Raw genomic sequence first — 12,570 nt, forward strand, 5'->3', positions numbered from 1 at the left:
GACCTGCAGGTAAACACGTGCAGCATCACACTTAGGGCTGGAGACTGGATTTCAGAATCTCCCTCTTACTGATGAGAGCTGACCTTAGGGGGATGGATGGGGTCACCTGGGGGAGAATGAAGAGGACCAAGAGCCATCCTTTAAAAAGTCCCCACAAGTAAGGGACACACAAAAGAAGACCCAGTGAAGTGTCCAGAAGAAACCTTTAAGTAGGAAGAAAACCAGGAATGCAACAATAAAAAAGAGCATGAAGGAAGTAAAAAAAAAAAAAAAAATTAAAAAGAGCCATCTTTTATGAGGGTGAAAGCTGAACATAAAACACCCAGACAGACTGCAAAGTGCCCCATGCGAGAATAAAGCATTCTCAAAAGTCCTAATTGCATGCTGAAGAAAGCTGATGTGAGAACCAAAGTACGTGTCTGACACTGTCTGGTCAAGCATCCTCGACCGACACCCTGGATTAACCTGTATGGTCTGTGCTATTAAAAACAGCTTTTCGGGGACCTCCCTGGTGGCGAAGTGGTTGAGAATCCACCTGCCAATGCAGGGGACACGGGTTCGAGCCCTGGTCCGGGAAGATCCCACATGCCACGGAGCAACTAAGCCCGTGTGCCACAACGACTGAGCCTGCGCTCTAGAGCCTGCGAGCCACAACTACTGAGCCCGCGTGCTGCAACTACTGAAGCCCGCGTACCTGGAGCCCGTGTTCCGCAACAAGAGAAGCCACTGCAATGAGAAGCCCGCGTACCGCAACAAAGAGTAGCCCCCGCTGGATGCAACCAGTGAAAACCCGCGTACAGCAACAAAGACCCAAAGCAGCCAAAAATAAATAAATACATTTATAAAAAAAACAAAAACAAAAAAACCCCCGGCTTTTCAAGAAGTAATAGATTGTTGTTTGTATAAAATTTAATTATATGCAAAACATGTTCTGTATTGGTTATGGATTCAGACATTTGTATTAATTGTATAAAATCATGCACTGGGATGAGAGACACCAAATTAAGGAAAGTGCTCCTGAAATGGAGGGACACGGAAAGGGGGTATGCAGGTGACTACTACTATATCTGAAATTTATCCCTGTAAAAAATCTGGGAAAATGGCTGTAAGTAATATCTGAATGTTACTTAGCATTGCTCTGGGTAGAGAATAAAGGGGTCAATGTAATGAAGAGTACAAAGAAAAGTAACATGGGGACAACCATGTCAAGCGCTCAAGAAAGCTCAAAGAGGATGACCAAAAGTCGTGCTGGATTTGGCATTTGGGAGGTCTCTGGTGACCTTGTGATGGCAATCTCAGTGAGAGGCTGGGATGGGGGCAGAATGGAAGCCATATAACCCACTATAATGGGTCTAGGAATTAATGAGATTTGAAGGAATGGAGACAACTCTTCCCTCTTTCAACAGATTTGCTAGTAAAGGGAGATAAGACTAGCTTCAGATAAAGCTGAGTAGAAGACAGATGTGGTGGTGGTTTGTTCTGTGATGTTGACTGGATGGAGAAGTGTAGCAGTATGAGGAGAAGGGAGAGAGGATGAAGATGAGGAGAGAGGGGATAGACTGATGACAGAGCAATAATAAACACTCTGTCCCAGGCCCCATGCTAAGCACTTTACACACACTAACTTATTTAGTCCTGTAAGGTAGATACCATGATTCCCATCTTACAAATGAAAAAACTGAGGCACAGAGAGGTTGAGTATCTTGCGCAAGGTCATCCAGTAGTAAGTGGCAGTCTGGCCTGGGTCAGGACACTCTACTGCAAGCTCCTAAGAAGGGTGGGGAGAGGAATGGATCCAACATGTGGGTACCAGGAGGGTCCTCTAGAGGCCGAGGGGCACAAGGGGAAGAAAGGTGAAGCGATCCTTGGAAGGCTTGGCTCTCAGGAGGTGAGAGCTTCAGGAGTAACAAAGGATTGGAACAGCTGGTTCTGGAAATAAGAGAACAAGCTCCTGAAGAACATATAAGTGGGTTGCGCAGCCAGCAGCCCAAGAGGCCTGGTGAGGTGGGCGCTCACAGCTCTAGGGTAGCAACAGTGCCTGCAGCTTGGATGGTTTCCTCCAGCAACTCCCTGTAGTCCAGGAGCAAGGCCAGAACAAATGGAAGATAAAATTTATCAGGAAGAAACCTCTTAAGAAGTTTGACCACGGACTTCCCTGGCGGTCCAGTGGTAAAGAATCTGCCTTCCAGGGAAGGGGACGTGGGTTCGATCCCTGGTCAGGGAACTAAGATCCCACATGCTGCAGGGCAACTAAGCCTGTGTGCCACAACTACTGAACTTAGCCACCTCAACGAGAGAGCCCACGTGCCACAACTAGAGAGAAGTCCACATGCCACAACGAAGACCCAAGCAGCCAAAAAGTAAAGAAAATAAATATTTTTTTAAAAAAGTCTGACCATGAAAACCCAGTCCTGACGATGCAGCTTAAGGCTGGTACACCTTGAGAGATAGGGCATGTGACACTCTATAGGTGAGCTTCCAGAAAGAGGGAGATATTTGAGTCAGGATAAAAAGTCTTTTTTTTTTTTTTTTTAAGATTTATATATTATTTATTTCTTTATTTTCTTTATTTTTGCCTGAGTCGGGTCTTCGTTGTGGCACGCGGGATACTCGTTGAGGCATGCAGGATCTTTCATTGCAGCGCACGGGCTTCTCTCTAGTTGTGGCATGCAGGCTCCAGGGCGCGTGGGCTCTGTAGTTTGCGGCACGCGAGCTCCATAGTTGTGGCGCGCGGGCTTAGTTGCCTCGTGGCATGTGGGATCTTAGCTCCCTGACCAGGGATTGAACCTGCGTCCCCTGCCTTGTCAGGTGGATTCTTACTACTGGACCACCAGGGAAGACAAAAAAGTCTTAGTAAAAAGACACCAAGAACCACGACGTTAGGGATTTCACGGACGGAGCTGCTGTGTTCTGCCTTGAGGGTCCCTCTGCGTCCACAAAACCTTCCCTGACCACTAGGCCATCCTTGCTGAGCCCTCTCTCCTGGGACTCCTACAAGTACCAGCACAGCCTTGCCTTACCTACAGCCTTGTCTACTGTCCAGTAAACTCGTGTGTGCATGTCTTGCTTCTCTAGTGAAGCTCTTGAAAGAAACTTGGTGTATCGGTTTTTTTTAAAACATCTCTCACAAATCCCAGCAAACAAGGGTGGCAAACAGGCATACCTCACAAACAAAGGCTGGAGGGGTCCCAAGGGAGCCTAGGATGGCCCTAGCACAGCAACTGAGGCACAGTCTACACTGCAGTCAAAAAGGTTTGAACCAACAAACTACTCAACAGAGAATAATTTCTACCAAGCGAGTTTCAGGGCCTGGGAAACAGTGGAGAACGTTGGGCATTTGGATCAGCCTCCTGATACCTTTTAAGTCAACTCAGACATGTTCGTTTCTGACTTTCAGAGCTGAGGAGGGTGGGATGCAGAAGAGGGTGCTGGGCTTCATCTGCGTAACATGCAGCTCCTGCGTCCACCTCACTGGCATGGGAGCCTTACTGTCAAAGCCCCAGATGGGAGCCCAGCACACTCCCTCAGCTCACCACAGGGGCGGCCTGGCACACGCCCTCCACCTGGCTCTAGGCACAGCAGCGCAAGAGTGATAGATGGGGCAAGGTCTGCCTGTTGCTTCTTATACTTCAGGCCTTGGGGACACGGTCAAAAGCCACCTACTGGGGCAGCCTGGCCACATGAAACCTCCATGCCCTCAGGATGTGGTTTATGAGACAGCAGAAGAAAGTGCAGACCCTGGGGAAAGGCCTCTGAGCGTCTCCGTGTGGCTGGGGGGACATCAAACTAACCTGCCTGGCCTCAGAGCTACACAGGGGAGGAAGCAACTGATGCTGAGGGCTGAGGGCCTGCCCCTGCGCCCTGCCTTATAGCTGAGCCGCTGTCCCAGCAAAGGGCAGCATAAAACCAGAAAGAATTTCCAGAAATTTATTGGAAACAGGATACAAATTGATTAGTAGATGGCATCTACTTACAGACAGACGGTCCACACTGTAATATCACGCTCTGAGTGAACTATCCTGGGTAAGTACTCATGAGCACTGATGCATGGTCTGGGCTGGTGTTCTCTGGCAGGGAAAACCAGAGATTGGGGGAAGGGGAATGGGGAGGGGTGGGCAGAAAACTGGGATGCAGCTTTCCTGAGGGGAATGGTGAGGTGGGGCTGCTAAATGGCTAAACCCCCCCAAAGGAAAACTGGGACAAGTGTTAAGAATAAAGTCCCCCCGCCTCCCCAAAGCACTTTCCTGCCTAGGCAGAGCGAAAGAGAATCTACAAAACACATCTACCCTCACCAGGGTCTTAGGACAGCATGGGACATAAACACCAGGCTCGGACATGACACAGAGAGGACCAAGGCCATGCACGTCCTGGGCCTGTTTGCCCTCTGACCTGTGCCCCCCACCCTCCCCTGCTCTGCTCTGAGTGGTGGGGGGCTGACCACAGGTTGCCTGTCCCCAGCTCCCAGGTCAGCTGGCTTCCAGCTGGGTTTAGCTAACAAGAGGCAGCTGCAGAGATCTGGAGGGCAAGAGGAAGGGAGAAGCCAGGCTATTTCTGTTCCCTCTCTGCCTCGGGGGACCAGGCAGGGACCTGTTTCTGGCACGGACCATGCCTCTTCATGGCTCCAGCTCCCACCACATTGGCCCTCTGTGGTCCCAGGCCTCCACAAGTGGCCGTGACTCCTGAGATCCAGTAACATGGCCTCTCCCCTCTGTCCTACCAGCTGTGGTTCCCCATCTCCGGGTTGCCCCTCACGCCCCTGTCTGGCATCTCAGCTCTTCTTGTTTCTGTATTAAACGATTCACTGATTAAAACCCCTCTGGGTTTTTAAAAAAATTTATTTTATTTATTTATTTATTTTTGGCTGTGTTGGGTCTTTGTTGCTGCCCGCGGGCTTTCTCTAGTTGCGGCAAGAGAGGGCTACTCTTCGCTGTGGTGCGCGGGCTTCTCATTGCGGTGGCCTCTCTCGTTGCGGAGCACGGGCTCTAGGCACGTGGGCTTCAGTAGTTGTGGCACACAAGCTCAGTAGTTGTGGCGCACGGGCTTGGCTGCTCCGCGGCACGTGGCATCTTCCCGGACCAGGGCTCGAACCCGTGTCCCCTGCACTGGCAGGCGGATTCTTAACCACTGCACCACCAGGGAAGTCCCCAAACCCCTGTTTTAAATACACAGACTGATTCCGTTTTCCTGGCTGGAGGCCGATAGAAACCAGGCTGGGGACTAGGTACAGTTGTGAGAGGCAAGCTAAAAACCGCTGTGTCCCCCTCCCTTGCACCACCCTGGGGATGCAGGGGGGTGCGGGCGATGACGGGGGGAGAGGGAAGATGGCTTGCGGGCTTCTGCATCCTTGTCCAAGGGAGCACAGACCAGGCTCAGCACAGCACCACTGTGCACGTCTGCTGGGAGCTGTACACACAGGTTCTGCATGTCACCCCACAAGCTCACTGCTCACAGTGGTGACATGCCACTGACACTTACAATGGTGACACTGCGGCCCCAAGAAAGGGGGTGGCTGGGAAACCCTCTCCACACCAACTGCTCAGGTGGCAAAGGCAGATACTAGAGGCTCCCTGGCGTCCCTCCTCCAGTCCCTGGAGGTTCAATCCTGGGGGACTTCGCAGAGGTGAAGTGAGAGCGTGAGATCTTTAGCATCCTCCCTGAAGGAGGATGGGGCTGCAGAACCAGGAGCTTTTACCACCCGGTGAAGGAAGAACTTCCTGTGGTTCAAAATGAGCTGCACTTGTCCCACAGCTAAACATGAACTGGAACCGGGCTAGGCCTCCCTCTTCTTCCTTCAGACCCGGCCTGACCCCAGTCTCTAAATCTCCTGGCCTGGGGAAGGAGGGCCTCCCCCCAAAAAGCTGACAGCAGAGTCACGGGCAGCTAATTGCTCCTTTAACCACGAGTCACCATTTCACGTGGGTCAGGAGAGGAAAGGGAAAGGGTGAGGGAGTCATTCCACCTTCTACGTCCATGTGCACAACAAATCCAGGGCAGGGCACAGGGACACAGCTTTGTCGTGTCTCTTTCTTTAGAGGAGAACGTGGCACATGACAGGTGATGCGAGAGCTGGTTGCCTTCTCTCCCTGGATCTTTTCAGAAAGAGCTTCTCTGTGAGACCCCGAGGGCAATGCCTGCCACCCTGCCCGGCTCACTGAGCACCTCTGACACAGGCCCACCCATGGGGCCCCAAGCCAAGAGCCGGAACAGCTCCAGGAGTTGGCAGTGGTGAGAATGTCCCCAGGGTCACCCCGCCAAAGCCTAAGATGAGAACCGACCCCTCCTGGGAAGAGGAGCCACGACGACTGCAAGACTGGAAAAGGAAAAGGCGGCTCAAGCCCCGAGAGTCGCCCTCAGCCATCACACATCACATCCTCTCTGCTGAGCTGAACCCACCCTCTGAGGATCTAGACATCTAGAGTGTCATCGTCATTTTAGGGATACCGCACTCGGCTTGGGTGGCGGTGGGGTGTTCAACTCAATTGGAGCCACTCTGTCCTGCAACCACCTGGCCGTGTAGGGCACCTACTACCAGCCACCCAGCTGTCTCCCAGCTGCAGACTCGAGGGATGGCTGGGAGGCCAAACTCCAGCTGTCTTCCACTCTGCTGGGACCCTGTGCCCTGCAGCCTGAACCTGCAAACAGAGGCAGGGGAGTGCCCAGACTCACACCTGCTCAGGGAGCCAGTGGGGCACTAAGTTATTCCTGTCCCCGCGGCTGTGTACACAGAGCCGCAGAGCACTCTGCCTGTGATGCCAGCAGGGCCAGTGCCGAGCGCAGACACTGTAGAAACCAGGTCGCAGGCAGGTCTCCCGGGGCCTAGGCACAGGGGCTCACAGATATGTTTGGGTTGGAAGGGTCGGGGGCGCTTATGGTGTCACACACACAGACTCACCCGCAGACACAGTTCTCTCACTTCACCCTTCTAGGCCACACAGATCCCATCTGCTTAAAATCCACCTGGGTGAATGAGACTCACAGAAGGGCCGACCTGGCTGCAGCTGCTCGTCAGCTGGTTTGGCTGTGAAGGAACAGGGCAGGACACGATGGCTGGTCACAGCGATACCCACACTCAACTCAGGCTAACACCTGCTCTTGCTGGAGCTGCATGGAACCGAGCAGAAGGCCAACCGCTCTCCAAAGACAAGTACAGAGGACATGAAGAGTGCACAGGCTTCCCAAAGATGACTTTCTTATGTTTTGTCAGAACCGCAGGTAATTCTGTACCTTGGCGGGGGCGGGGGGGGTGGTGGTCAAATACAGGACGCAAGGGGTGAAGGAAAAAATTTCCCCATTAAAAAAATGGGGAATGAAGCCTCTTGACAAAAAGCTGAGTGACAGTGACAGCAAGGATGTGGGGAAATATCGTGAACTGCATAAACACTGGCACATTTCTTAAGAAAAATCCATTCAGAAAGATGCCATGTCCCTCGTGTACACATCCACACAGCTGATGACAGAGCTGAGCTGGCACATGCAGGGCAGCAGCGGCTCTGAGCCCGCAGCAGCCCCACTGCCCCAGGAGCCGCAGTGCCCAGCGTGCGGAGCGCCGGAGAAGCGGGGACGCGGAGTGGCTCCCCGAGCCCCTCGATTCCCCAGGCAGGTCCCCCCTGGGGCAGCGAGGTCTCTGAGAAGCAAGCAAGGTGACACTGATTCACACGAGGAGACACAGCCTTGGGGACGCACACTCCTGCAGTCTCTTCCCCTGCCCCATCGAGTCTCCATGGGGCGCGTGGAGGTCTCCCACTGAAATGCTCTGGGAAAGGGGCTGCCTCGTGGCATGGCCGTAAACATCAGCAGGACAGAGTAGCAAGTCTTGGATTATAGGATTAAACAGGGATAGCTCAGTCTGACACGCAGCATGTGAATTCTGGAAAAGGAAAGAAACAGGGTCGAAGTTAAACAGGTTCCGATGGCGGAGGCAAGGTGAGAGGAAGGGTGGATCAGGCCTCCCACCACCATCATCACAACCTTCAAGGAAAGGAGGTTGGGCATTGATTCAAATGAAAGCTCGCAATGTCGTTTAGGGGTGGACATAAGGAAAGTTTAATTGAGGCCAAGAAGATATGTGAATGACACTGAAGTACCTTAAAAGCTGGGATTTGGATGGGCAGGTGTAGTGGTTACCGGCAAGGCACTGCAACACACCAGGCAAGTGCTGACATGCGTATCAGAGCAACATCACGGAACCTCTCTGACCGGATGCTGAGAAATGGGGAACACAACTGGCCTGTAGGAGGCACACCCTGATCCTAGGTAACCACAATTAATCATATGATGTGGGCACTCGGAGGCTAGGGACATATTTTTCTGCAGAAGGGGAGTGAACTCAAACACCCACAGTGTCACAGTGTCTGTCATTCCCACCCCCTCCACTTGCCCCCAAACCTTCAACTCTCCTGTCCCAGAGCTGGGCATCCAGACACTCTCAAGAGAAACAAGTAAATGCAAAACAGAAGTGCTGGCAAACTACGTCACCATCTGGTGTTACACAGTAGGTTGTGAAAACTTCTGCTCGGTTATCAGGAAAGTGGCTAAGAGGGAAGTGCGGGGTGTCTGCTGAGATGGGATCAGCTGCTCGGGCCAAGGCAGGGCTCAGATACTCTCTCTCATCACACGCTCTGCAACCAGGAGAGGACACAGGGTTAGGACACAGGGACGCTCACCTTCACAGCCTCCCGCCATCCTGAGGAAGGTCTGCAGGATAGAGCAGAGCTGCGCCTTCACTTCATGAGCCTTTCTAGAATAGGGGAGATATATGCACACAGCCTGGTATTTGATAGGGCTCAGCACATATGTGTTAAATTAAAACCCAGACAATTCAGTTCAGGACTGGGCTAACTTGCTTTACTGATAGGTTATGGAACTGCCTTATTTAACTCTCACCAGAACACTGTGAGAGTCAGAAAGGTTAGGAACTTGCTCAAGGTCACAGGGCGAGTAAGTTGAGGAGTCAGGGTTTGAACTCAGATCTTCTTAATTCAGGTCAAGTTTTTCCTACTACTCCAAGCCGCCCCATTCTCCATCCATCCCAGTAAGAGCATACTGCTCTCTTCAGTGTCTAAATTAAGGGTTATGTGTGTGTCAGTATCTCCAGTATCTCTCAGAAGCCTCTCTCTTTTTGTCCACCCCCCTATGGAATTAAGCCATCTGCCAGAAGAGTCGCTTGTAAATAGTTTTCCAAGTTTCTGACCTGCCATGGCAAATTATGCTTTCTTCTATCTGTGCTAAACTTACCTGCTCCAGGTTCAATAGCAACCCTCTCCTCCCAGCAGCTCGGGATCTGGCATCCAGGATCTGGCATCGGGATCTGGCATCACACCTGCCTTCTCCACGCTGGCCATGGTTTTAAGTTGAAATATGCCACCTCTTTGCATTCTGGGCTGAAGAATCCCAGTGCTTACCACCTGCCCTTGTACCGCTTCAGGTCTCCCTGCTCAAAGCTTCCTCAGCCCCACTGTGTTTCCATGAAGCAAGGAACCAGAGCCACGTGCAGGGTCCCAGATACAAAGGTCCCCAGCATGGCAGAGGGCCCCAGGAAAAGATCTATACCCATTCTCAGGTCTCCTTCCTAGATGATGTAGCCCAAATCATTTCCCTTTATGCTTATAAATAAATTCTCAAATGTATCAATCTGCATACGCTACTTTTGTCTATACTAACCCTGATTCATAAGCACTTTTTTTTTTTTTTTTACAAAATTCTCCCTTTTGGTTTGACTATTCAGAAGTACATAAAGTCCATGGACTTGGAGATTCTGTGCTCTAACCAACTGATGCAATGGGAACAACCTTTTTTAAGGTTTCCAGCTACTGGTGTCTGAGTTAATTTCCCTCCCTTCTAAAACCCAGAGGAGAAACCATTATCAGGATTTTGGAGCCCAGAAAGCAGATAAATAAGTGACAACAGACTAGGCACTCAAGAAAGCCAAAGCTGAAGCTGGCAGTGTGAAAAGCTGAGATCCCAGTTTATACAAAGGAACTGACACCAGACACCTCTGGAAGTGGGGGAGGGAGACTGCAGTAAGGGTTAGTTGAAGGCTGTTTGAGAAGCTGCTGGACTCCTAGAAGCTCTCCTGACTCCATACCCCCAGGCAACTGCCCACCTCCCATAAGTCTGGATGTTTATTCTCTAAAGAGGACCAAACAGAGGGTCTCAGGTCTAAGGGACACAAGGCACCAAGCGCAGTTGAGGGCAGAGCTACCGATCCCCAAACTGAGGGATCAAGTGAACATATGCCTACTGAATGGTGAGACCGCCAGCCTTCTTCCCCTTGAGTTCCCAGAAAGCAGGTAGCCAAAACTTTATTCTCTGGAAAAGAGACTGCGCTGTGGTCTGAATGTCCGTGTCCCACAAAATTCGTATGTTGAAATCCTAATGCCCAATATGATGGTATTAGAAGGTAGAGCCTTTGCGAAGTGCTTAGATCATGAGGGTATAACCCTCATGAATGGGATTAATGCTCTTATAAAAAAGACCCCACATGCTTCCTAGCTCCTTTCATCACGTGATGACACAGCAAGAAGATGGCAGTCTGCAACCTGGAATAGGGCCTTCTCCAGAACCCAACCGTGCTGGCACCCTGATCTTAGACTTCCCTGCCTCTAGAACTGTGACAAATTTCTGTTGTTTATAAGCCACCCAACTGTAGTATTTTGTTACAGCAGCCTGAATGGACTCAGATAGATGGGAAGAATCTTCTCTGGGAAACTTGACCAGTCTGTAGAAAAAGACCTGAAGATATTGACATTTGGGCCACCCAACAAACAGCTCAGCCTGATCACCATACTGTGAAGTGCACTATAGGCTCAAGCACAGAGCTTTCATCTTATTTTAGTCTCCTACTCTTAAACATTATTACACAACCAAAGGTCACCAGGAAGAAACCTCTAACACAAATATTAGAGACCAAAACAAAGAGAAGAATGCAAATTGGATGAAATAGATTATTCATGGAGAAGAAAACTCAAGAAATGAAAAACACTATCATTAATATCCTCAAAGAAATAAGGAAAGATACAGTATCCACAAAACACAAACAGTATACTATTAAAAAATAAATTGAGGGAACCAAGGGATTTGGTAGAGAGCCTGCAGAAGAACTGAAGAGTTCTGCTTCCTTTAATCGTGGGCTAATTTATCTTGGACTAACCCTCCAGCCAAAAACAATGATAAACTCTGTATAAAATATAAAAAGTAGGTACTTCCCTGGTGGTCCAGTTGTTAAGAGTCCGTGCTTCCACCACAGGGGACACGAGTTCGATCCCTGGTCGAGGAACTAAGATCCCACATGCCATGTGATGGGCCAAAAAATATATATATATAATATATATATAATATATATATATTTTATATATATAATATATTATATATATTATATATATATTATATATTATATAAATAAATAAATAAATAATATATATATATAAACCACTGCTTGAAGGTACTGGAGAACAACCAAAATCAGGCAAAAACTGGAAGAAATATGACTCTTGAAAAAAGGTAAGACTAGGTGAGATCCACTCTTAATCGTACCCTTGTGAGCATTTCCATGCAGTACAAGAAACATATAGTTCAAGCAGAAAGCTGCAGTCTGATTGAGCTAAGGAATCAGGGAGAGATCAGAGTTCGAGGCTGCCAACACAGCTGGAAATTGAGGGAGGAGATCCTGGAAAGGAAGGACACAGGGAAGGGGGAGTCCCTAAATCAACATACACACTCCCCTCAAATCACTGACTGATTTTGGAACCACACATGCACAAGGTGAGACTCCAAGGAGCCCGTTGGAAAACATCAGCTAAAAGGCTGAAAAAGGCTAACCAGCAACCTCAGCAGCTGTCCAGTGCTGGGAAGACAGAGTTTAGAATTCAAGTTCTGCCAAGTTAGAAGGAAGTGGGCAAACACTGGGCAAACAATGTGGTCTTGTTTCATTGAAATCTCATGGAAGTAGGAGCAAAATTGAAATACACCAGACCTAATAAAGCTTTAAAGCAAAACTCCACAGAATTGAGGTGATCTGCCAATTTAATTGCTTGCTAGAATAAAACTCAATACAGAGGAAAAATAACAGAATCCAGAGTCTCTACAACTTATCACCCACACTGACCAGTATTCATTAAAAATTATTAGACACGGGAAACAGGAAAATGTAACCCATAATCAAAAGAAAAAACAGTCAGTAGAAGATGATTAATGGATGATTCAGATGTTAGAATTAGCAGATATGGACTTAAAGTATTTACTTTAAGTATGTTAAAGAATCTATAGAAAAAGATGGATGTAATTGGTGACAATATGGTACCTTTTAGGAGAAATATAAAAGAACTAAATGGGAATTCTAAAACTGAAAAATACAAAAATACAAAATCTGAAATGAATAATTTACTGGATGGGATTAATAGAAGATTCAGCACTGCAGAAGAAAGAATCAGTGAACTTGTAGATCTCTAAAAATTATTCAAACTTACAAATAAACAGTACATACTGCATGACTCCATTTATATAAATTCTAGAAAATGTAACCTAATCTACGGCGCTAAAAAGCAGATCAGCAGCCACCTGGGGATGAAGTGG

The 12,570-nt window shown here is 49.1% G+C and overlaps 1 protein-coding gene across 2 annotated transcripts in view; it reads right to left on the reverse strand.

Moving 5' to 3' along the window:
* Window positions 1-7,218: 7,218 nt before the first annotated feature.
* MTA3 (metastasis associated 1 family member 3) overlaps window positions 7,219-12,570 on the reverse strand; it is a 158,298-nt gene continuing 152,946 nt past the window's right edge. The window contains exons 17-18 of one of the 2 annotated variants that reach the window (XR_014254271.1): window positions 8,664-8,737; window positions 7,219-7,867 (exon numbers count right to left, since the gene is read on the reverse strand). Coding sequence is in view for 1 of the 2 variants with exons in the window: in XM_082427753.1 (XP_082283879.1) it covers window positions 7,842-7,867 (26 nt within the window). In the remaining variant the exon portion in view is untranslated. The remainder of the gene's footprint in view (window positions 7,868-8,663; window positions 8,738-12,570) is intronic. The other variant, XM_082427753.1, reaches the window with a different exon arrangement.

This window comes from Balaenoptera physalus, assembly GCF_965194825.1.
Source record: "Balaenoptera physalus genome assembly, chromosome: 15".
Classification (NCBI taxonomy): domain Eukaryota; kingdom Metazoa; phylum Chordata; class Mammalia; order Artiodactyla; family Balaenopteridae; genus Balaenoptera; species Balaenoptera physalus.